This window comes from Myotis myotis, unplaced genomic scaffold (genome assembly GCF_014108235.1).
Source record: "Myotis myotis isolate mMyoMyo1 unplaced genomic scaffold, mMyoMyo1.p scaffold_m19_p_4, whole genome shotgun sequence".
Taxonomy (NCBI): domain Eukaryota; kingdom Metazoa; phylum Chordata; class Mammalia; order Chiroptera; family Vespertilionidae; genus Myotis; species Myotis myotis.
In genome coordinates this window covers 94,267,989-94,294,568 of record NW_023416346.1, presented here as the reverse complement: position 1 = coordinate 94,294,568, position 26,580 = coordinate 94,267,989, and the positions used below count along the sequence as shown (strand labels likewise).

Here is a 26,580-nt window from a genome sequence, read left to right as displayed (position 1 = left end):
AAAATACATTTTCTAGGACTTTGCGATTCAAGATGGTGTCAATATTGCTAAAAATTCATTTAAATAATTTTTGAGTATCTATAAGAAATTTTTAGTATAAGTAATTTGTACCCTACCTAAATTTCCAAAAGTGTTTAAAATGGCATACAGTTGTTTAAAATATAAATTAGAAGTTAGAATTAAAACAAACAAACAGAATAACAAAAATGAAATCCAGGGTAAGGTTAGTAAAAAATGATGAACTATCAAAATGTATAATTTACTGTTAGGAAAACGGCACAACCTTACTTTCAATTTTCTGTTTTCTGGAAGTTAGTTAAACAAGAGAAACCTGATTTGTTACGTAACTCAAGGTAACTTGTAAGACACTATTAATTTTAGTTACTCTTCCTTGGTATCTGGTGATGCATTATTCTTCACTGTAATTCTCCTTCCAGATTTGGTGACTATTTTGTTGATGTAATATTTTAGGTCTCAAAAACTTAACAATGTGTCATCTAACCTGTGAATCATGATCCTCCCAGATGAATGGAGGTATAGCAAACGATCTACATATCATTGGGGGCCATCAGTCATTATCTGTATCCTGAATACTTAATGTCTCATATAGAGCGATAAAAATGTTTATAAAGCATAGAAACAATGATGTAATTTACAAAGTTCAAATTATTTTCAGAAGTTCCTCAATTCAGACTAGCTTTTAGTTATGTGTACTTCCTCAACAAATTCATACTAAAAGTATAATCATAAAAATGCAATTCCTTTCCATAGTTTCACACTCTTGGTGGATAGAAGACCAAAATAATACAAAACATGGTATCCAGGGTAAACTTGTTGAACTCTCATTAATTTATTAAGGCAAAACATGACTTTCAACTGTGATTTCATCTGTAAAGTTAGAAAGATCTGCTAGGTTGAGGGAAACAAACAAATTTCTGTTTAAGATATGTATCCTGACTAATTTAGAAGTTAGAAAAACTTCCTCTGGATGTTATGTCATAAGAATCTATTGTGCCTACTGCCCTAGGGAAAAAAAGGAATATAGCTATCAGTACCCAGCACAGCTCAATGGGATTGAGAAATGGCACACAATCCTGAGTTTTCTTATTCAGGAGATAGGGCAGAAAGTGGGGTTCTACCAAATGTCATAGCATATGAGTTCACTGCCCCAGGGGAAAGAGCTGGGTAATTTGCAGCATCAAGCATGGCTCTAAAATATTGGGAGAAGGCACAAAATCCTGAAGCTTTTTTCACAAGAAGGAGTGAGAGGGCAGAAATGTGCACATACATAAAAAAGAATGAGAGATTGCCAAAGATAGTCTTTAAATAATGGAAACAGTGTCTATTTTATTAAGAGTGCAGGTACTGAAACAAAGCTACAAGAAACACAAGGAATCAGGAAAATATGACACTACCAAAGGGACAAAATAAATCTCCAGAAACTGACCCTAAAAATGAAGATCTATAAATTGCCTGACAAATAATTCAAAATAATCATCTTACAGAAGAACACAGAAAGTTAACTAAATAAAACCAGAAAAACAATACATAAAATGAAACTATCTGACATACGCTTGGAGTAGTGGCTGCTATGAGGAGAGAACATGCAAGAACAGGCAAACCAACAGGCAACCGTGTAGGCCTGGCATCCATGTGGGCCCAAGCATGACTCCAAGCCCGGTCCTAGGTCGCCAAGTGCAATCCCAGTGGAGCACAGCCAGGGACAGAAACTAAGCTAACCAGATATGAGCAGAGACTATGCTGGACTACCAGAGCCAAGGGTGATAGTGCTACAGTTCTGGATCCTGACCCTCCTGGTGGGCACTTATTCTCACCAGGCCCTGGACTTATTCCATTCACCAATGTAAGATTACAAGGGCAAGACCGAGCTAACACCCCTGGTAATGGATGAGACCATCAGGCACCTGAAGACAGTCCTTGGTTTTTACTTCAATACATCTTACCACTATGAGAGAGAGAGAGAGAGAGAGAAACTATTAACAAAAACATAGAAACCATTCATGACTTTAAAAAACTACTTAACTGTGGGAAGCCACCACTTGCCAATACTGTCATGAGTGTGCACCAAGGAACACGGGAGGCCGATGGATCTTGAGCATTAGCAGGGCTGATGCTAAGTACTGATTGTTCAAGTTGAGATAGTGGTGGCTCAAAGAAATTTCCTAACCTGACAGCCTCCAAGTAAATGTTTACTGGACCTTAGTGATCTTTACTGATCTTTATTGACCTTAGAGACAGTCTGTCTGCTACCTGTTTGCTGTGCTTTACTGAAGGCAAGATGTGTATCTTAAACCAAATAAAAGCAGACAGGGCCCAATTTTGGTGTGTCTCTTCAAGAAAGAGGTTCCACCTGGCCCCCAATGCTTTCTAAATTCATATTTCTTGTATAGTATTTTCATTTGTGCACCGGCCCCTCTTTCAGATCCTGAACCCCACTGCGAAGGACACGACACTTAACAAATTAGGTTTAGAAAGAACATACCTCAACATAATAAAGACCATATATGACAAACTAACAGCTAACATTTTACTCAATGGTGAAAACTTGAAAGCTTTCCTACTAATATCAGGAACAAAATAAGACTGCCTTCTTTCACCACTTTTATTCAACATAGTATCAGAAATCCTAGCCACAGAAATTACACAAGAACAAAAAGGCATCCAAATTAGAAAGGAAGTAGTAAAACTCTCACAATTTACAGATGATATGATACTATATAAAAATCCTAAACACTAGACCAAAAAACTAACACAACTAACGCATGAATTCAGCAAAGTTGCAAATACAAAGTTAATGTTCAAATATATGTTGCAATTCTACACACTAACACTGAGCTATCATAATGAGAAATTAAGAAAACTATATCATTTATCATTATATACAAAGAATTAAATACCTAGGTATAAATTTAAGCAAGGAGATGATAGACCTGTACTGTAAAAACTAAAAGAAATTGAAGAGGACACATATAAATGGAAGGATATATTGTGCTCATGTATTTGAGGATGAGTATTGTTAAAATTTCCATACTCCCCAAAGAAATCTATAGAGTCAACACAATACCTATCACAATGCCAATGAATTACTTGTCAGAAATAGAAGAAATAATACTAAATTTTTATGGAACCACAGAAGTCACCAAATAGCCAAAATAATCTTGAGAATGAAGAACAAAGCTTAAGGCATCACAGTACCTAATTACAAACTATACTGAAAATATATAATAATATAAACAATGTACTGGGATAAAAAACAGACACATAGATAAATGGAACAGAGTGTGTTTTCATTTTTATCACATAAATGTCCAGAAATGGAATTGCTGGGTCATATGATAGTTATAGTTTCAATTTTTTGAGGAACTTCCATACAGTTTTCCATCGTGGTTGCACCATTTTACACTCCAACCAACAGTGTATGAAAGCTAACAAAGACCAGAAATAAACTCATGCTTATATGGCCAAATAATCTGACAAGGGAGGCAAGAATATACAATGGGGAAATAACAGTCTCTTCAATAAATGATGCTTGGAAATCTGGGTAGATACATGCAAAAAAAAAATGTATCTGCACCATTTTCTTACACTATATAAAAAATAAACTCAAATGGATTAAAAACTGAATGTAAGACATGAAACCTTAAAACTCCTACAAAAAACATAGGCAGTAAACTCTTTGATGTTGGTCTTAGAAATGTTTTATTTGGATAGATATACCTAGGTAAGGCTGAATAAAAAGCAAAAATAAACAAATTGGATCCCAAATATATAAAAAACTCATACAGCTCAACATATAAAAACAAACAAAAACAAAAATGGGAAAATGACCTGAAGAGATATTTCTCCAAAGTAGACATGCAGATGCTCAACCAAAATCTAAATTATGTACATCACTAATCATCATAAAAATGCAAATCAAAACCATAATGAGACAATACCTCACACCTGTCAGAATGGCTGTAATTAAAAAGTTAACAAATAGGAGAAGAAAATGGTGGCCAAATAGGCAGAAGTGTCATGTACCTCATTTCAGGGACAGACCGGAAAGCAACTAAATAGGAGACCATCCACCCGGAATGAACAAATTAGACACAGCTGAGGAGACAATTATCAATAAGAGCAGAGGATGCCTGGAGAATGGTAAGAACAAGTATCTGGGTGGGAGAGGCCCCTCCGGCCACCGGGCCAAGAGGGTGAGGTGGAAGCTTCATTGCACCAAAGCCACATCTCTTGGTGACAGGCATAACACCCAACTGACAAAAGGAAAACCCACAGGGCAACTGACACCCAGGGAATATAGACCTAAGACCATAGCTATAAAAGGCTGCACCCCAACAAGCACCCTGAATTTTTCTCCCTCCTCTCTTGTTCTTTTCTTTTCCTAATTTTTTAATTAGTTTCACTTCATAAATTCAGGCCTATCTGCTCTCTCCTTTTCAAAAATTCAATTGACTAATTAATTAATTAATTTTAATTTTTTCTTCTGTTCCACTCATTCTTTTTCTCCCTCCTCTATACTAAACTGTGGTCCTTCCCCTATTCATCCAATTCCTTAACCTTATTTTCTGTATTTAAGATCAGCCTCTACAGATTCTGCCTCCCCTTTTCTGTGTGTTTTTCATTTGTGCTTTTTGGTTTAATTTTTTGTTTTGTTGTGTTTTTTTCCCCATATTGTTTCTTTTCTTTCTTTTTCTCTCTCTTTCCTTTTCTTTTATTGCTATTAGTTTTGCTCATTTCTCTCTCCTAATTCTCTTTTCTATGGTGGTCATTTTTATTGAGGTTATAGGTATCTTGTGTACATTTGTGTTCTGTTCCTATTTTGCCATGTTGCGTTGTATTGTATTTTGTGTTGTTCAGTCAGCACCTCCACAATATTTGGCATGGTGTGGTAGGGAGCAAGCCACAGAATCAGACACCCTGAAGGAATACTCCATCCACGGATGGGACAATAACATTCAAGACACATCTACATCAGGAGACCCAAATATTTCAAGTAGGGTGCCTCCTTAGCACTCCCAGCCCAGGATACCTGAGATACTGCACCACTAGAACCCACAAATCATCTACTCCATAAAACCGATTCAAAAAATATGGATGGCATATCAGTTTGATCTAATACATAGAAACATAAGGGACTGCAAAAATGGTGAGACAAAGAAATAATCTCCAAATGAAAGAAAATGAGGAATCACCACAAAAGGAACTAAATGAAATAGAGGCAATTTGTCAGAGAAAGAATTCAGAGTAATGGTTATAAGGATGATCAGATGGCAGGATAGGAAATTCACCAACATGTGTAAGAACCAAGAGGAAATGAAGAATGACATAACTGAAATAAAGAACACAATGGAAGGTTTAAACAGTAGACTAGAAGAAGCTGAGGACTGAATCAGCGAGTTAGAAGACAAGGTAGAAAAAAATATCCAAGCAGAGCAGCAACTGGAAAAAAATATTAAAAAGAAGGAAGAGAGTCTAAGGGAACTCTAAGACAACACTAAATCAAACAATATCCACATAATATGCATGCCAGAAGGAGAGGAAGCTGAGCAAGGAATACAAAAATTGTTTGAAGAAATAATGACAGAAAACTTCCCTGATTTGGGAAAAACAACTCACAAAAGTCCAAGAAGCACACAGAGTCCCAAACAAGATGAACCCCAAAAGACCAACACCAAGACACATCATCATTAAATTGGCAAAGATCAACGACAAAGTAGGAATATTAAGGGCTGCCACAGAGAGACAGAAAGGGTTCTTGCATCAACTTGATGTGTTTCTCAAAAGAAACACATCAGGCCAGAAGAGAATGGAATGAAGTATACAAAGTAATGCAAAGCAAGGGGCTGAATCCAAGAATACTCTATCCAGCAAGGCTATCATTCAAAATTGAAGGTGAAATTAGGAGCATCATAGAAAAAAAGGGTAAGGAGGTTTATTACCAGCAATGCCAGCAATGCAAGAAATGCTAAAGGGACTGTTGTAAAAAGAAGAAATATAAAGGGAGGTAGGAACACAGGCATAAAGAATAAGAATTGCAACAAACAAGTACTTATCCTATATAATAAAGAGGTAATATGCAAATTTACCATCACGCCAACACACAAGATGGCCACCCCCATGTGGTCACAAGATGGCCACCACAAGATGGCCGGCAGGGGAGGGCAGTTGGGGGAACCAGGCCTGCAGGGGAGGGCAGTTGGGGGGACCAGGCCTGCAGGAGAGGGGAGTTGGGGGCAAACAGGCCTTCAAGGGAGGGCATTTGGGGGGAACCAGGCCTGCAGGGGAAGGCAGCAGGGGGCAATCAGGCCAGCAGGGGAGGGCAGTTAACCATGCCTGCAGTGGGGGGGAAGTTGGGAGCAACTAGGCCTGCAGGGGAAGGAAGTTGTGGGGGTCCAGGCTTGGAGGGGAGGGCAGTTGGGGGGGACCAGGCCTTGAGGGGAGAGCCGTTGGGGGAAACCAGGCTGGCAGGGGAGCAGTTAGGCATTGATCAGGCTGGCAGGGGAGTGGTTAGGGGGTGATCAGGTTGGCATGCAGAAGCGGTTAGGGGCAATCAGGCAGGCAGGCAAGCAGGTTGGAGCCAGCAGTCCTGGATTGTGAGAGGGATGTCCGACTGCCCGTTTAGGCCTGATCCCTCGAGGGGTCGCAGATTAGAGAGGGTGCAGGCTGGGCTGAGGGACACACACACACACCCTTGCACAAATTTCATGCATGGGCCTCTCTAGTCAATAATAATGTTAAATGTAATGGATTAAATGCTCCAATAAAAAAACATAGGGTGGCTGAATGGATAAGAAAACATGACCTATATATGTGCTGTCTAAAGGAGACCAACCTTAGAACAAATGACTCACACAGACTGAAAGTGAAGGGATGGGAAAAAAAAATCAGGCAAATGGAAATGAAACAAATTCAGGGGTAGCAATAGTTATATCTGACAAAATTGACCTCAAAGTGAAGGCCATAACAAGTGATAAGGAGGGCCACTTCATAATACAAAAGGGATTGATTCAACAAGAAGATACAATTCTAGAAAACATATATGCACCCAATACAGGAGCACCCAAATACATAAAAATCTTCTGGAAGATATCCAAGGAGAGATAGAAGGCAATAAAATCATAGTAGGGGACTTTAATACTCCACTGACATCACTGGATAAACCCTCTAGACCAGCGGTTCTCAACCTGTGGGTCGAGACCCCTTTGGCGGTTGAACGACCCTTTCACAGGGGTCGCCTAAGACCATCCTGCATATCAGATATTTACATTATGATTCATAACAGTAGCAAAATTACAGTTATGAAGTAGCAACGATAATAATTTTATGGTTGGGGTCACAACATGAGGAACTGTATTTAAAGGGCCAGAAGGTTGAGAACCACTGCTCTAGACAAAAAATCAGTAAAGAAACAGCAATCCTAAATGATTCACTAGATCAGATAGAATAACTTGACATCTTCAGAACATTTTACCCCAAAGCTAAGGAATGTACATTATTCTCAAGTGCTCATGGAACATTTTTGAAAATAGACCACATATTAGGACACAGATGAAGTCTCTACAAATTCAAGAAGATTGAATCATATCAAGCATTTTCTCAGATCACAATGGCATAAAATTAGAAATCAACTACAATAAAAACAATAAAAAATCAAACACTTGGAGGCTAAATAGAATGCTATTAAACAATGATAGGGTTACCAAAGAGATATAAAAAAGAAATAAAAAACATATTGGAAAAAAATGACAATGAAAACACAAAAATCCAAAATCTGAGGAAACAATGAAAGCAGTCCTGAGAGTGAAATTTTTAACACTACAGGCCTACCTCAAAAAAACAACAAAAACTGGTAATAGGTTATCTAACCTTACAACTTTAGAAACTAAAAATATAGCAACAAGAAGAGCCGAGAGTAAGTAGACAGAAGGGAATAATAAAGACCTGAGTGGAAATAAATGACATAGAGCCCCCCCCCCCGACCACCACCAAAAATAAATACCAAAGATTAATAGAACTAAGAGCTGGTTCTTTGAAAGGATAAATAAGATTGATTAACCTCTAGCCAGGGTCACCAAAAAACAAAGTGAATGTACCCAAATAAAATCAGAAATGAAAGAGGTGAAGTAACAACCGACCCCACAGAAATACAAAGGATTGGGGGGGAAATACTATGTACAAATCTATTCAAACAAACTGGACAACCTAGACATGATATACATATTCCTAGAAAAATACAATCTTCCAAAACTCAATCAGGAAGAATCAGAAAACTTGAATAGGCCTATAACTACCAATAAATTTGAAACAGTAATAAAAAAAATAAACTTCCAGAAAATAAAAGCCCTGCTCTGGATGACTTCACATGGGAATTTTACCAAACACTAACACCAATCCTCATCAGACTATTCAAAAAAATTCAAAAGGAAGGAACATTTCCAAGCTCTTTCCATGAAGCCAGTATTACCTAATTTTAATATAAGATAAAGACACTACAGTGAAAATTACAGGCCAATATCCCTGATGAACATAGATGCTAAACTCCTCAACTAAATATTAGCAAATTGCATCCAGAAATACATTAAAAAGATCATATAACATGACCATGTGAGATTTATTCTGGAGATGCAAGGTTGGTACAATATCTGCAAATCAGTAAATGTAATACATCACATAAACAAATTGAAAGACAAAAACCACATGATAATATCAATTGATGCAGAAAAAGCATTCCACAAAATCCAACACCCTTTTTTTTTTTATTAAAAAAAAAACTCGCAGCAAAGTTGGAATAAAGGGATCATAACTCAACATAATAAAAGCCTTATATGACAAACCTATAGCCAACATCATATTCAATAGGCAAATACTAAAATCATTTCCCCTAAGAACAGGAACAAGACAGGATGCCCACTTTCACCACTCATGTTTGACATAGTATTGGAAGTGCTAGCCATAGTAGTCAGACAAGAAAAAGAAATAAAAGGCATCCAAATTGGAAAAGAAAAAGTAAAACTGATATTATTTGCAGTTTACAGGATATTGTACATAGAAATTCCTAAAATCTCCATTAAAAAAAACTAGATTTGCCGAAACTGGTTTGGCTCAGTGGATAGAGCGTTGGCCTGCGGGCTGAAAGGTCCCAGGTTCGATTCCAGTCAAGGGCATGTACCTGGGTTGCGGGCACATCCCCAGTGGGAGATGTGCAGGAGGCAGCTGATCGATGTTTCTCATCGATGTTTCTAGCTCTCTATCTCTCTCCCTTCCTCTCTGTAAAAAAAAAAATCAATAAAATATATTTTAAAAAAATAACAAACAAAAATAGATTTAATAAATGAATTCAGCAATGAAACAGGATACAAAATTAACACCCATAACCTATGACATTTTTATAAACCAATAAAGAACTCACAGAAATAGAAACTAAAATAGCATTTACCACTGCAACAAAAAAATTAAGATACCTAAGAATACACTTAACTAAGGAGATAAAAGACCTGTACTTGGAAAACTACCGGATGCTGAAAAATGAGATAGAGGAAGATATACACAAGTGGAAGAATATACCATGTTCATGGGTTGGTAGAAACAACATCATTAAAATGTCCATACTACTGAAAGTAATCTATAGATTAGATGCAATCCCAATTAAAGTATCAAAGGCATATTTCACAGACCTAGAGAAAACTCTCCAAAAATTCATCTGGAATAAAAAAGACCCCAAATAGCCTCAGCAATCCTGAGAAAGAAGAACAAAGTTGGAGGGATCACAATACCAAATATCAAGCTGTATTACAAAGCCACTATTCTCAAAACTGCCTGGTACTGAAACAAGAACAAACATATAGACCAATGAAACAGAACAGAGAATACAGAAATCAACCCAAGCCATTATATTCAATTAATGTTTGATAAAGGAGTCAAGAGCATACAATGGAGTCAAGACAGTCTCCTCAATAAATGGTGTTGGGAAAGTTGGACAGGTACATACAAAAAAATGAAACTAGACCACCAACTTACACCATACATGAAAATAAAATCAAAATGGGTAAAAGACTTAAAGGTACAACCAGAAACCATACAAATCTTAGAAGAATCCATAGGCAGCAAAATATAAGACATATATGGACACATCTCCTAGGACAAGGGAAACTAAGGAGAAAATAAACAAATGGGACTACATAAAAATAAAAAGCTTCTGCATTACAAAAGAAACCATCAACAAAACAACAAGAGAGCCTACTGCTTGGGGGAACATACTAGTATTTGCAAATGTTACATCTGATAAGGGTTTAATCTCCAAAATTTATAGGGAACTCATACACCTTAACCAAAGGAAGATAAACAATTCAATAAAAAAATGGGCAAAAAACTTAGACACTTTTTGAAAGAAGACATACAGAAGGCTAAGAGACATATGAAAACATGCTCAAAGTCACTCATCAATCTGAGAGATGCAAATCAAAACAACAATGATGTTCCATCTCACACCTGTCAGAATGGCAATCATCAACAAATCAATAAATGACAAGTGCTGGAAAGGATGTGGAGAAAAAGGATCCCTCTTACACTGCTGGTGGGAATGCAGACTGGTGCAGCCACTGTGGAAAAACAGTATGGAGTTTCCTGAAAAAAATTAAAAATGGAATTTCCATTTGACCCAGTAATCCCACTTCTAGGAATATATCCCAAGAAAACAGAAATACCAATAAGAAAGGATTTATGCACCCCTATGTTCATAGCAGCACAATTTACAATAGTTAAGATTTGGAAACCGCCTAAGTGCTCATCAGCTGATGAGTGGATTAGAAAACCGTGGTACATCTACACAATGGAATACTACACTGCTGTAAAAAAGAAGAAATTCTTACCATTTGCAACAGCATAAATGGACTGGAGGGCATTATGTTAAGCAAAATAAGCCAAAGAAAGATAAATATCACATGATCTCACTCATTTGTGGAATATAATGAACAACATAAACTGATGAACAAAAACAGAGCCAGAGTTATAGAAGAAGACTGTCCCAACCTATGAGGGAAAGTGGGGGGTGAGGGCGTAAGAGATCAACCAAAGGACTTGCATGCATGCATATGAGCATAACCAATGGACACAGACAGTAGGGGGGTGAGGGCATGTTCTGGGGGGTGGGGGTGGCCGGGGAGAGGTCAACTGGTGAAAAAGGAGACTCATGTTATACTTTAAACAATAAAGAATTTAAATTTTTAAAAATCAATGGTTTATGATGATGCTAATAGAGGCTAAGTTAGTATGAACCTGGTTTTACTTTATTATGATGTCAGAATTTAAGCCTTTATCATTGAAAGTGACATTAGGAATGTTAAATCTATTGCCTGGGTTTTCATAATAGTAAATTGTTGTTCCTAGCTCTAGGATGAAGAATAGAGGCTGTGAAAAGTATTGGGGATTGAATGATCAAAATATACAAGAACAAACACAGTTGGGATTGACCTTTAAGCAGCATATTTCACTTACCAAAGTTGTAGTTGTCTGTTACCTCTACTGAATCAAAAGTGATCCTAACTCTGATCTCTGTTTTGGGACAAAACCTTGGCACTGGGATCTTGGCTAAGGTGTTGTTCATTTGGTGGATACAAATTCAGTCAGTGGGTATGAATGCAGTCTGGGAAGCTAGTGCTTAGTTTCAAAATGGGAATTTCAAGCTGTGATTTGTCCTTTCCACAAACAGCCTATGTTTTTTGAGTACCTACTGTACAGGCCACCATGATGGTACTCTGAGATCTACAATGAGATAGAATTCACCAAAGGGCTCAACATGAGAGCCCATCCATGGAGTCTGGTATACTTCTAGTACCATCTGCAAATTTTCTGTTAATCTAGGTTCAGAAAGAGCACCTGTATCCACCAGTAAAGTATACTAGGGGGCAGATACGGCTCTAGAACCACCTTTTTCTACACATGACCCTTGTCATGTTTGGTAGTAGAGGAAAAGCGATGAGAGGTAGAGGAAGATGTGGGTGGCATGACTTCATGAAAAGAAAACAGGAGCATCATCCCTAGTTCTTCTAGAAAAAAACCTGTTATTAGGTGAGAAGTGTCAGTTAAACAGCTTTCCATCTCTAAGTGGCATATGTGAGTCAGCATCTATGTAGAACACCCCCAATGCCCCTTTCAAGGCCAGAATCGATCATAGCTATTGGAAGGAATACCTTAACATGATATTGTGGCTACTTATGTCTCAGGTTTTGACCATGCTTTGGAGGTGCCTTGCTTGGTCGCTTTCTCTCCCAGCAACCTGTCTCTTGGATACATTAAGACACCATCTTAGACCTGATAGCTGGTCACAGGTAAGGCAAACCATAAATCAACTCAAATTAAATATTTTTCTGTTTCAAAACTCTTTCTGTCCTCCTAGGAATTTCTTACAACCTAGGGTTTTAGCCTGATTCAACACTCTAGGCTGAATAAGGATTAGCAAAGATGTATCACTGAACCTTCTGTGATGCCATTGTGAAGGAGCAAGTCCTTCAAACCCTATAAACTGGCCTATCCTTCCCCTCCAGCTAGTTTCAACTTTCAGGACCTGTGTGAAGATGCAATCTTGTGAGCCTTCTTTCACTCTCTTCCTAAGCCAGTTATGAGTTTTGCAATAACTTCCATCTATTATGGTATTATACCACTAAAATAATAAAAAACCACATATAGTTAGCACAATGTACATACAAATAAGAATTTGCACATACACTATAAGAAGAAATGTATTTTTTTCATGAATGGTCTAGTATTTGGCTTTCTTATGTTTTTATTCAGACATTAGATATAATTTTAGCCATTCATCTTGGAGTGTTACCAGCTGAATTAAAAAATATATGATTCAAGAGAGTGAAATTCCAACTCTTTGCAGAATACACTGAACATTCGTATGGCACTTTATAGTTCAAATAGTACTTTAACATAACAACTTTGTAATATATAAATTAACACGATTTTTAGATGAGGAAGTTAGAACCCACATTGGAGTAGTGACCTGAAGAAATGGTACAGCAAATGAGAAGTGACACTGAGATTTAAACTCATGTCTGACTTGAAGTCAGATGTCATATTTATCCATGTAAATTTCTTTGGCAATATGTCTCTGTTTCATCTCTATCCAAAGTCCTTAACATGGCCTATAAGGCACCACATGAAATTTTTCTTTGCTACCTATCTATCCTCATCATCTATCACTTTCCCCTTCACCTAGTGCAGTGGTTCTCAACCTTGGCTGCACATTAGAATCACCTGAGAATCTTTTTAAAATCCTGATTTCTGGGCCTCATCCTCTGGAAATTGTTTCTTTGTTACTAATATTGTGGCCCCATCCCATAACAAAGAAAAAGAATTTCCGGAGGATGAGGCCCAGAAATCAGGATTTTAAAAAGATTCCCAGGTGAGAAACCAAGATGGCGGCATAGGTAAAAACCGGAAATTGCTGCCTCCCACAACAACTTCAAAAATACAATGAAAAGACAAAACGGACATCATCCAGAACTACAGGAAGGCTGGCTGAGTGGAAATTCTACAACTAGAAGAAAAAAGAAAAGCACACGTAGACTCAGAGGAGGTGCGGAAGTAAAGTGCAGAGGTACGGAGGCTCAAGCACGTGTGGAAAGGGGCTGGCACCTGAGGACATGGCTGTCTTTTTGAATCAGGAGGGAGTCACAAGCTCCCAACTGCTCTGAACTCTGGTTCTGGGAAGTCTCTGGGGACCCAGGACTCATACGGAAAGAAACTGGACTGTCTGGCAGCAGGCATAACTCGGAACTTGAGGGCGGCTTTCCCTCAGAGGTGCTTGCAGCAATTACGGGGACACTAAGACTCGTGGCCCCTTAGGGCAGGGCTGACGATCCACCATAGCTGCTTGCTCTTCCCTTTGATTCCCTGAGACCCCGCCCCACCCAGGCTGAGGCAGAGGCTTTTGCATATGAATGCCCTGGCCCTTTGCAACCTGAAAATTACCTAACAAAGTGCAGCTGGGCCAGACAGACCCAGAACTTCCAAGAGGAGGCCCAAGGCCCCACATCAGCTTGCATTGCTTCACAGTTGGGCCTCATCTGGGCACCTCCAAACTCCAAAAAAGGAAGGGGAATCTGCAGTTCTCTTCTTAGCTCCTGCTGGGTAACCTCAGGCAGAGGCTAAATTAGCACCTCCTTAGATCCAAGAGTCAGTGTACCCAGTGGTCAGAGTGGGACCATCCAGATTACAACTCCTCAGATCCATAAGGGACACACTCAGGGGGCAGACTCAGTGAGCACCAAAGTCCCACTGAAGCAAGTCTTGCCCCAGAAGGGTGTCTTCAGCACAGAAGTTCTCCCACTGCAGACACAGCTGATTCTCACTGCCAATTGGCCTGGAGGTCAATTCCTCCCAGTGATACCAACAGCAATCAAGGCATAACTACAACAAGACTGTGCACAAAGCCCACAAGGGGGTGCACCAAGAGTGTCCACCTCAGGTAACTGGGGAGGCTGAGCCACTGGGCCCTACAGGACACCTAGCACACAAAGCCACTCTATCAACAAAGGGAAGCATAAAAAATGTGGAGACAAAGAAACAGGTCACAAATGACAGAAATGGAGGAAAGAAAATGACTGGATATAGAGTTCAAGGCCATGTTTATAAGGTTTTTCAAGAATTTTAAGGAAACCGCCGATAAATTTAGTGAGACCCTGGAGGATATGAAAAAAGACCAACTAGAAATTAAGCATACATTGACTGAAATAAAGAATAATATACAGAGATCCAACAGCAGACAAGAGGATCCCAAGAATCAAGTCAAAGATTTGAAATACGAAGAAACAAAAAATACCCAACCGAAAAAGAAAAAAGAAAAAAGACTCCAAAAATATGAAGATAGTGTAAGGAGCCTATGGGACAACTTCAAGCGTACCAACATCAGAATTATAGGGGTACCAGAAGAAGAGAGAGGGCAATATATTGAAAACCTATTTGAAGAAATAATGACAGAAAACTTCCCCTACCTGGTGAAAGAAATAGACTTACAAGTCCAGGAAGCACAGAGAACCCCAAACAAAAGGAATCCAAAGAGGACCACACCAAGACACATCATAATTAAAATGCCAAGAGCAAAAGACAAAGAGAGAATCTTAAAAGCAGCAAGAGAAAGAAACTCAGTTACCTACAAGGTAGTACCCATACGACTGTCAGCTGATTTCTCAACAGAAACCATGCAGGCCAGAAGAGAGTGGCAAGACATATTCAAAGTGATGAATAGCAAGAACCTACAACCGAGATTACTTTATCCAGCAAAGCTATCCTTCAGAATTGAAGGTCAGATAAAGAGCTTCACAGATAAGAAAAAGCTAAAGGAGTTCATCACCACCAAACCAGCATTATATGAAATGCTGAAAGGTATTCTTTAAGAAGAGGAAGAAGAAAAAGGAACTCTTACCATTTACCACAGCATGGATGGAACTGGAGAGCATTGTGCTAAGTGAAATAAGCCAGTCAGAGAAGGATAAACACCACATGATCTCACTCATTTGTGGAATATAATGAACAACATAAACTGATGAACAAGGACTGATCCAGAGACGGAGAGGCATTGATTGGACTGTCGGGCCTTGGAGGGAAGGTAGGGGAGGGTGGGGGTAAGGAGGAAAGATCAACCAAAGGACTTATATGCAAGCATATAGGCCTAACCAACGGACATGGACAACAGGGGGGTGAGGGCATGAGCGGGGAGGGGGGGGTAGGGGGTAACGTGGGGATAAGGACACATATGTAATGTCTTAATCAATAAAAAATATATTAAAAAAGAAAAGATTCCCAGGTGATTCTAATGTGCAGCCAAGGTTGAGAACCACTGACCTATTGCCTTCCAGCTGTAATGGCCATCTCACTGTTCTTCTCTACACGTGAAACATGTTTTAGCCTTAGGGCCTTTGGATTGACTCTTCCCTATTCCTGGAATGGTCTCTTTCCAGATGGCCAATTGGCTAGCCACCACACTTTCTTCTAATCTTTGCTCAAATGTCACTCTGTCTGAGAAACCTTCTTTGCCATTCTCTGAAATAATATTCCCCTATCACCCTCTATTCTCCTAGCTCAGTGGTCAGCAAACTCATTAGTCAACAGAGCCAAATATCAACAGTACAACGATTGAAATTTCTTTTGAGAGCCAAATTTTTTAAACTTATACTATATAGGTAGGTATATTGTTATTGACTTAATTAGGGTACTCCTAAGCTGGCCTTTGCTAAAAACGTCCTCAATCTGATTGAGGTACATTTGCTGAGGTCGACCCCTTCCAACTCTCCCATCCACACTCGTCTTGTATACTTGTTTCGTCTATCTCCTTTCATTCATCCTCTCTATATGTCCAAACCATCTCAACATACCATTCTCAATCCTCAACACTACATCTTCTTTCACTCCACAACATTCCCTAAAATTAACTTAATAAACTTTACTGAAAGTTTTAAGTCTTAGTTAAACTATAGGTACGTTGAATAAAACTTGATATCATACTTAATAACGATACTATTTATTGATAAAATTAAATTCCTTACAATTTACCTTACAATATCCATAAAATTAAATCATGACAATGACTGACAAACACTAATGTGCACAATGGCCTTGCATCTCCTTGGAAAGTTTGGGTAAGTCAGGTTTGTATGTTGTTGTTTTTAATTTTAGGCATGATTCCAGGTTCTCATCGGTAAGACGACTTCTCAATTTACTCTTGATAAGGTTCATGCTTGAAAATGATTGTTTGCATAAATATGTAGACCCCAATAAGGAAAGAAGAGCAAATGCTAGTTTTTTCAGTTGATTATATGTGTCAGGAATACTATTCCGGGTGTTAAAAATCAACATATCTTCCTTCTCCAGGTCTTTCAAAGCAGACCACTTGTCCTGTGAATTAAGTTCACATTTGTTTTTCTCCAATATTTCTATATCAGCACAAAAACATTCAAATTTCAAGCTCCACAGTTCTTTGTTTTTTAAATCCAGCAATTGCATTTCAAAGTTGCCAATGTCAATATTAAAGGGAGAAAAATTTATTTCTGTTACAGTAGCACTGAGAGGTTTTTTAACAAAGGCTAACGTCACTTTGCTGTTTCTGAACTCCTGAAACCTGTTGAGAAAAGCTTCGCTCATATTTAAAATACCGCATGTGGTATTTTGTGGAAGAGGCACACTCAAGGGGCCAAAGAGCCGCATGTGGCTCACAAGCTGCAGTTTGTCGACCACTGTCTTAGCTAAATATTATATTAATTATTTAATTAATATAAAGATTCCATGGTAGAATACAAGCTCCTTAAAAGCAGGTATTTTTATCAGTTTTGATCACAGAAAGGTATCCTTAGTTCAAAGGATAGAGTCTAACATATAATAGGCATTTAATATATATTTGCTGTTGAATTTGACATATAAGGAAAAAATATGTGCATCTCGTTAGGGTGTTTTTTCCTTATGTTCTAGTTTCACAAACAGTGCTCTTTCTCAGGCTTGACCCCAGGTGCAGAGCTTTTTGGAAACTCTTGCCTTTGCCCACATCAGTAAGACTGAAATACCATAGTCAAAGAATTGTACTTGGGGGTACAGAGAGCCATTTGCTCTTCTCATCACAAAGCATAGTCAGAAGGCCAGAGTTCAAACTTGAAGCCAAAAGGGCTTTGATAAAAGAATGCAGGTGTTAGAAGATTAGATCTGGTTAAAAGTTATATGATCCATTCCAGAAGCAAAAGAACCATTCCTACAGTACCACAGAATGACATATCCAGAAGCAACTTTTCACATTTAATCTGTCTCCCTTGCTTTCCAGGGTCTAGAGAGGGGTGTTACTACCTTGGGCACCAACAGCTCATTAGAAGCTCAGCTTGGCATTGTAATCACAGGTTTTTCTGGATGAAGAGGAACTCAGAGCCCATGTAGCTCAAAAACTCAATTTCATCGATTGTGAATTGAGGTCCAATAAAGATATGTAAGCTAGTGGAATAGGAAATTGGGAGCTGGTACCTTAAGGATCATTATTATAAATTACCTGAATCTGTAGACTGTAATTGGATACCTAGGGTGACATTTTTATCTGAATGGATGCTAAGATGCATCATATAGATGTGGTGTCTTTTATATAAGTATATTGATTATCTTATCCTTAGGAGTTTAAACTTGAAAACAGCCTCTGCTTGAAATCAGAGAGCTATTTTTTTAAAAAACACAGATTTTGTCAACAAATTTCTGACCCACTGAGACATGAGAGGAAACATTCATAAACAAAAGTTTGGAGGATTTTAATAAGTTCTGAGTTTGGGTCCTGATAGTTGGGTTTCCCAGATCCTGAACAGTTTCCAGAAGAGTACATGCATGGATCTGGCAACCTCCTTTAAAAAGCACATTGAAAGGAAGTTTACCTAAAGGCAGAGTAATAAACTAGATGATTTGGAGTAAAGACTTAATTCTGCAATGATGCAAGGACTACAACTACCTATTGGCCTCAGTTTCTCAATGACTGAAGTGTTTATTCCAAGGAAAGTCTTTGTTGTTGTTAATCCTCACCAGAGGATATTTTTTTCCATTGATTTTTAGAGAGTTGAAGGAATGGAGCTGGGGTAGGGGAGAAGAGAGAGAGAGAGAGAAGAGAGAGAGAGAGAGAAACATTAATGTGAGAGCGACATATCAATTGGTTGTCTCCAGCACTTGCCACAACTGGGGCAGGGGATAGAACCACAACCCAGGTATACATCTTGACCAGGAATCAAACCTGTTACCCTTTGGTATGCGGGCTGACTCTCTATCCAATGAACAACACCAGTTAGGGCCCAAGGAAAGTCTCCTTTATAAGAAAGGACATTGATTAGTGACTTATAACATTTTTTCATATGTCTCTTGGCTTTCTGTATGTCCACTTTGGAGAAGTGTCTATTTAGGTCCTTTGTCCATTTTTTAAAATTGGGTTGCTTATAGGACTGTATCCCAAGAAAACAGAAACACCAATCAGAAAGGATATATGCACCCCTATGTTCATAGCAGCACAATTTACAATAGCTAAGATTTGGAAACAGCCTAAGTGTCCATCAGCAGATGAATGGATTAGAAAACTGTGGTACATCTACACAATGGAATACTATGCCGCTATAAAAAAGAAAGAACTTTAACCATTTGCAACAGCATGGATGGAACTGGAGAGCATTATGCTAAGTAAAACAAGCCAGTCGGAGAAAGATAAATATCACATGATCTCACTCATATGTGGGATATAATGATCAACATAATTTGATGAACAAGAATAGATCCAGAGACAAATGGTGTGTGTGTGGGGGGGGGGGGGGGTTAGAGAGCAGCCAAAGGACTTGTATGCATTCATGTTAGCATAACCAATGAACACAGACACTGGGGCGGTGGGGGCTTGCCCAGGGTGGGAATGACTGCGCGGGGGGGGGAGGGGGTGCGGGCGGTGGTCAATTGGAGGAAAAGGAGACATATGTAAAACTTTAGACAATAAAAAAATAAATAATAAATAAAAATAAATAAGTGAACAAATAAATTGGATTATTTGTCTTTCTTTTGTCAAGTTGTATGAGTACCCTATATATTTTGGAGATTAATCCTTATCAGATGTATCATTGGCAAATATGTTCTCCCATGCAGTGGGCTCTCTTGTTATTTTGTTGATGGATTCTGTTGTACTACAGAAGCTTTTTATTTTAATGTAGTCCCATTTGTTTATTTTCTCCTTAGTTTCCATTGTCCTATGTGATGTATTGGTAAACATATTGCTACAAGAGATGTCTGAGAATTTGGTGCCTATTGCTGCTTCTAGGACTTTTATGGTTTAACATTTTACATTTAAGTCTTTTATCCACTTTTAGTTTATTCTTGTGTACATGTAAGTTGGTGGTTTCATTTTTTTGCATGTACCTGTCCAATTTTCCCAACACTATTTACTGAAGAGCCTGTCTCTGCTCCAATGTATGCTCTTGCCTCTTTTGTCAAATATTAATTGAGCATAGTGTCTTGGGTCAATTTCTGGGTTCTCTGTTCTCTTCCATTGATCTATATGCCTGTTCTTGTGCCAGTACCAGGATCTTTTGAGTACAGTGGCATTGTAGTATAACTGGTATTGTGATTCCTCCAACTTTATTCTTCTTTCTCAAGATTGCTGTGGCCATTTGGGGCCTTTTTTGGTTCCATATAAATTTTTGGAGTTTGTTCTGGGTCTGTGAAATATGTCATTGGTATTTTAATAGGTATTGCATTGAATCTGTAGATTGCTTTGGGATGACAATGAGCTATCACCGCACACGTGTCAGAATGGCTATTATTAACAAATCAACAAATGACAAGTGTGGGCAAGATTGTGGAGAAAAGGGAACCCTTGTGCACTGCTGGTGGGAATGCAGACTGGTGCAGCCACTGTGGAAAACAGTATGTAGTTTTCTCAAAAAATTAAAAATGGAACTCCCATTTGATCCAGTGATCACACTTTTAGGAATATATCCTAAGAAAACCGAAACACCATTGGAAAGAATATATGCACCCTATGTTCATAGCAGCACAATTTATAATAGCTAAGATATGGAAATAGCCTAAGTGCCCATGAGCAGATGAGTGAATTAAAAAACATTGGTACATCTACACAATTGAATACTACGCTGCTGTAAAAGAGAAAGAACTCTTGCCATTTGCAACAGCATAGATGGACCTGGAGAGTATTATGCTAAGCAAAATTAGCCAATCAGAGAAAGATAAGTATCACATGATCTCACTTATATGTGGAATCCAATCAACCAAATAAACTGATGATCAAAAATAGACCCAGAGACATAGGAGCATGAACAGACTGTTGAACCTCAGAGGGAAGGCAGGGGAGGATTGGTGGGAAGAGATCAACCAATGAACTTGTATGCATATATGCATAACCCGTGCACAGACAATAAGGTGGTGAGGGCCTGCGGGGTGGGGGTAGACTGGAGCAGGCTGGAAGAGGTTAATGGGGTTGGGGGGGTGAAGCAGGAAGGAGGACCTATGTAATACTTTCAACAATAAAGATCTTTAAAAAAAGAAAGGGCCCTAACCGGTTTTGCTCAATGGATAGAGCGTCGGCCTGCGGACTCAAGGGTCCCAGGTTGCGGGCACATTCCCAGTAGGGAGTGTGCAGGAGGCAGCTGATTGATGTTTCTCTCTCATTGATGTTTCTAACTCTCTATCTCTCTCCCTTCCTCTCTGTAAAAAAACCAATAAAATATTTTTTTTAAAAGAAAGGACATTGAACCTAATATCACATTTAGAGTTTGAATCCCAACTACACCTACTAGTTTTTGTGTGGCCTCAGGTATATCAGTACTTCTTTGAAACTCAGCTTCCTCATCTACAAGTTGTGGATAATAATGTCTATTCTAGCTCACAGGAAGTTGCAACAATTAAATGAGATAATAGTAATCTCTTTAATTGGTTCAATACTTTGCAATTATGGAGCATTTTAATCTATTCATTATGTACTTTCTACAAATGCTAAACTTCTTAAATAAAAAGTATTGTTTTCTTCCATGTGTTATGATTTAATAGTGAGATGATATTTGATAACATTCTGTTTATCTTCTTATCTGAGCTTTTAACTAGCTCAACTTATAGAAACAGGATCTGTTCATGGAAATAGTCATGAAAATCTATGAACTCCAGCTACCAGAAAAATAACCAAGAAAAACAAAAGTCATGGTGTTACCGAAGACATAATATGATCAGTGGATATGGGTATCAAGGGTTATGGAATTCAGATCCTGCTAGAAGTTAATTTGACAAATTAGAGAAAGGTGAAAGAAAAAGATAAGAAAAAATAGGGGAGTATCAGAGGGGATGGCAGTAGGAGCAGTAGAAGATTGAAAGAGTTTACTGAGGCAAAGAATTGTGTAATCCAAGACATTTCCATCAAAAAATGTTAAAAGAACAGCTTAACATTCATCTGACTCAAAATGTTGCTTTGCTTTCCTGAGCACACTGGATAGCATGGGGTCAGTGCTTCTCAATCCCTGGAAGTGCTGGAGAAAGCAGTGCTAGCAAATATCTTACTTCTTCCCAATGAAGCCTATTCTCAAAAGGCTATGTGTGTAGGATGGGTGGTGGGAAGATGTTCCTTTCTGAGCAAAGACCCAGTATGGAGAAGCCTATTCTGAAATTCAAGTTGTTTGGTATATCAATATTTCTTATTGACACTGTCCTAATTTACTGCTACAGCTTTTGATTCCACATGTTACTTGGGTAAAAACCAAATTGTTTTGTTTCCCCTTTGCTCAAACATCTTTTCTTTCTCCACCTCTTAAATACTTTTCATCTCAGAGACTAGACAGAGAGACCAGACATTCTAGATGAAGGCAAAAGCAGCCTCTGTGGACAAGACAAATATCTTCCAATCACTTTAAATCTCAGTGATCTATATACATTTGAATCCTTATCTATATTGTGACATAGATACTTAAGAAAATATTTATCATCAGAGTTAGGTGCACCTGGCTCCCAAACAGGCCTGCCTGGATGATTTTAATAAAAATCCCTCAGGGCTGGCCAGTGTGGCTCAGTGATTGAGTGTCGACCTATGAACCAGGAGGTCACAGTTCGATTCCTGGTCTGGGTACATGCCAAGGTTGCAAGCGAGGCAGCTAATCAACAATTCTCTTTCATCGTTTATGTTTCTATCTCTCTCTACTTCTCCCTTCCTTTCTGAAATCAATAAAAATATATTTTTAAAAAAATCCGTTGGCACCACAGACAGGCCTTTGATTCAGGGTCATGATGTGGGATGCAGACTAATACATGTCAGAAGCATTGTTTTCTTTTTTAAAAGCCTGTATCACATCATCTCTAGGCTTCCTAAAATCTTTGAAGGTTTTCTTCTAAGTATCAGGAATGTGGGACTGGGAGTCTGGAGGACTGGTTTCAAGTTTTGCTGTGCAACATTCTTCAGGGCTCCACAGGATTTTGAAACACTAACACCACATATGGCTTGAGTAAGCTTGGCAGTATGCATGGTGGTTAAAAGTGGGGTTTGGGAATCAGATAGAGTGGGATCAAATTCTGGCTCTTTGAAAAGTCTTTTAAAAGGAGAGGTGGGCAAAGGATGGGAGGAAGACATTGTAATAGTGCCAACAGTAAATTTTTTTTAAAGTTTATCTCACTCTGCCAACAAAGCCCTGTCTGATGTATTTACCTCTTTCCCTCTCTAACCTCACCTCCAGCTACTCTTACTCCAATCTAGCCACAGAGATCTCCTGCCTGATCCTCAAACTTACTGGGCACACTCCATTTGCTATTTCCCTTGCCTAAAATTTTCTTCTCCCAGATAGGTATGTGACTCGTTTATTCACTCTTCAGGTCTTTACTGAAGCATCTCACTTTCTGTAAGGCCCTCTTTAACCACCCAATTTAAAATTTAATCCATGTTCTGCTCCATCCCAACACTCCCTAACTCTTTTCTAAGTTTTCTTCACACTGCCTTAACTAGCATAATTATGCTAAGCGAAATAAGCCAGTCGGAGAAAGATAAATATCACATGATCTCACTCCTTTGTAGAATATAATGAACAACATAAACTGATGAACAAAAACAGATACAGAGACAGGGAAGCATCGATCAGACCGTCAAACCTCAGAGGGAAGGTAGGAGAGGGTGGGGGTAGGGAGGAGAGATCAGCCAAAGGACTTGTATGCATGCATATAAGCCTAACCAATGGACACAGACACCAGGGGGTTGAGGGCATGAGTGGGGGTGTGGGGGCAATGTGGGGATAAGGACACATATGTAATACCTTAATCAATAAATAAAAAAGAAAGTAAGAGTTCACACAGAAAATTCTGAGGGTGAGAAGAGAATGTGCTCTAAAAATCCTGATCATAATAATTCAAATAATAACAGGGATAAAAAGGCTGATGGAGATCAAAGTCCATTCTCAAAAAGAAAACAAAGTAGTCAGGACAATGAATTGAAGTTCCCCACATTGAAAAATAAGGAGGATGAGGAGACCATATTCTCAGTTGAAAAAGAAAACCAAAAATTCAAGGGTCAAGAAAATGGCCAGGTACATGATAAAGATAAGAAATGTGATAAAAAAAATCAAGCCCCAGAACAGATAAGGCAAAAGTGGATGAGTGCATTGTATAAACATCTTATTTCTATCTGTCTTTAGTTTTAAGTTTCAGAGATTTGTTGATGAATCTCCTTTATGTTGTTTTCCTCTTTTCATTGTTTTTGGGTTATTTTATGCTTTGTCCTTTTTTTAATGTGGACTTTATTGAGATGATCTTTTGATAATCTGCAATCTGGATAATTTGTACTATTAAAGTTTTTGTAAACTTGAAAAAAAATTCCATATATTATTTATTAATTGTTTATGGTCAGTCTATTCTGACTAGAATGCAAGCTCCATGGTGGCAGGGATTACCATCTGTTTTGTTTACCACTGAATCCCCAGCACTTAGAATGCCTGGCACATAATAGGTCCTCAATAAATATTTGTTCAGTAAATTTGATCAATCAGTAAAAGAATGAGACAGTTTTTGTTGGTTCTTGGTCACAATGGTTTTCTATCTGATTCCATTGTATCCACAGACCAAGGTCTTTTAAGTTCTGAGCTTATAGTCAGTGTTGACTTGGAATGGTGAGGGAGTGGCCATAAAGTGATACACTTACCCAGAGAGAATATTTCCCACAGCAAGACGCCAAATGACCACACATCACTCTGAGTAGTATAAACCTTGTCAAAAATGGCTTCAGGTGCCATCCACTTAAGGGGGAGTCTTGCCTAGAAAACCAAAATGGGAGAGAGCCGTGAAAATAACATCCATAACACCAACAGAGCCCAAGAGCCTGAGCCTAGGGCATTGTGCCAGTGAACCTTGCACTTACATCTCCTTTCCAGACATAGTCGGGGTCTTTGTAGATGTCTCTGGCCAAACCAAAGTCACAGATCTTCACAATGTTATTATCAGCTAGAAGGATGTTCCGAGCGGCCAAGTCCCGATGAATGCACTAAAGAAAAGAGACAAATGTGGCTCAGATAATTGCTAGGCCCTAGGATGGTGCAGGTTTACCAATTCTCAGCAAGGAGAAATGCTGAGTACTGAGTGTGGAGGAGAAAGGCATGAAAATTCAGAACAGCAAAGTGTCTTAGAAGTGCTCAGCCTGAGAAAATGTGATTAAGCTAAAATTTTCTGAGAGACTGATGAGTTGGTCTGTTCTGAAATTTGGCTGGGTGGGCAGAATCTCCATTACATGGAATGGTTTCTCCCATTTGGCTACCACTAATATGTTTTGTCCTTTGAACCCTGGAACATAAATCTATTCTTTCCAATGCATTCTACTGCTAGTAACATGGGTCACAGAGACCTTTCCTTTCCCTCATTTGGACCATTGCAATGGTGATCTAACTGTTACCTGTGCCTCCAGTCTAGCCCCATGAACTACTCAATAGTCCACTGTAGTCCCAAAGTTCAATTCCTTAAACACAAACCTGAGTGTGCTCCTACTTAAAAACTTTTATTTTGTGGTGATTAGAAACCATCAAAGTTCACATTTCTTTGTATGATGTTTAAAGCTTTTCATAATCAATGTCAAGCTCTCTGTTTAGCTAGTTTCTCATCCCCACACCTCCATGCATCTTATGCTCTAGTCTTGAGAACTATAGAAAATTTCCTTGTGTTCAAGTCAACATGATATTGCTTAAATACAAAGTCCTCTGGGAAGACAATACATTATCTAGACTTCCTTCCATATAGTCACAAAGCACTTATTTCATACTTCTCTGATAGGATCCAACCTATTTTGTTATATATAGTATCTGTCTACATAAGTGGATTTTTAGGAAAAATAATTAGTATCTTTATTGTCTGTATCTCCAGCTGTTAGCATAGATAACATAATAAGCAATCAACAGATATTTGCTGAAAATTTTTATTTCAATATATAATAACCTGCCCTACTGGAATGAAATATTCCAGCCATCTCTCAGATTGGAGTTTGAAAAGTAAGTCCCTAACAACTGTAGGTAGGCAGATGAGTAGCTGTCTGTAGGGTGAACATATATGAATTAATCAAATAACAATTCAAAAAAGGAAGACCATCAAGCATAAGAGTGGACTATTGAAAAAGCTATTATGGTTACTGGTATCATGGAAATATACCTCCATAAATAGTAAAAATGAAAGAAATGGAAGAATAAACACTCACTTTTCTGGAAGCAAGGAACTCCATTCCCTTGGCCACTTGGAAGCTATAGCAGATCAGGTCCTCCAAGGTGAGGGGGTGCTTGTAGAGATTATTTGAATCTAGAGAAGTGAAAGAAGGTTGAAGAAAAAGGCCAGAGGTTGAAAACTTCCCCACAAGTCTGTAGAAATAGCAGTAGGGAAAAGATAAGAAGAAAGACCTGCCTTCCATAAAAGGTTGTAAAATGGAGGCCAAGATTTTTGACAACAGGACATTGACTGACCTTACTCTACTATGACCTCCTGTGTTTTTCTAAATGATGGGTATATACTCTTCTAAATCAAAATAATCTATATAAGATTATCTTCAGGGATTCA

General features: G+C 38.5%; 1 protein-coding gene across 2 annotated transcripts in view; it reads right to left on the bottom strand.

Moving 5' to 3' along the window:
• The window catches only part of LOC118654202 (vascular endothelial growth factor receptor kdr-like), a 463,598-nt gene that overhangs the window by 101,616 nt on the left and 335,402 nt on the right, over positions 1 to 26,580 (bottom strand). For both annotated transcript variants that reach the window (XM_036305522.1, XM_036305523.1), the window contains exons 23-25: positions 26,228 to 26,325; positions 24,908 to 25,030; positions 24,692 to 24,803 (exon numbers count right to left, since the gene is read on the bottom strand). In XM_036305522.1, the coding sequence (XP_036161415.1) occupies positions 24,692 to 24,803; positions 24,908 to 25,030; positions 26,228 to 26,325 (333 nt within the window). The remainder of the gene's footprint in view (positions 1 to 24,691; positions 24,804 to 24,907; positions 25,031 to 26,227; positions 26,326 to 26,580) is intronic.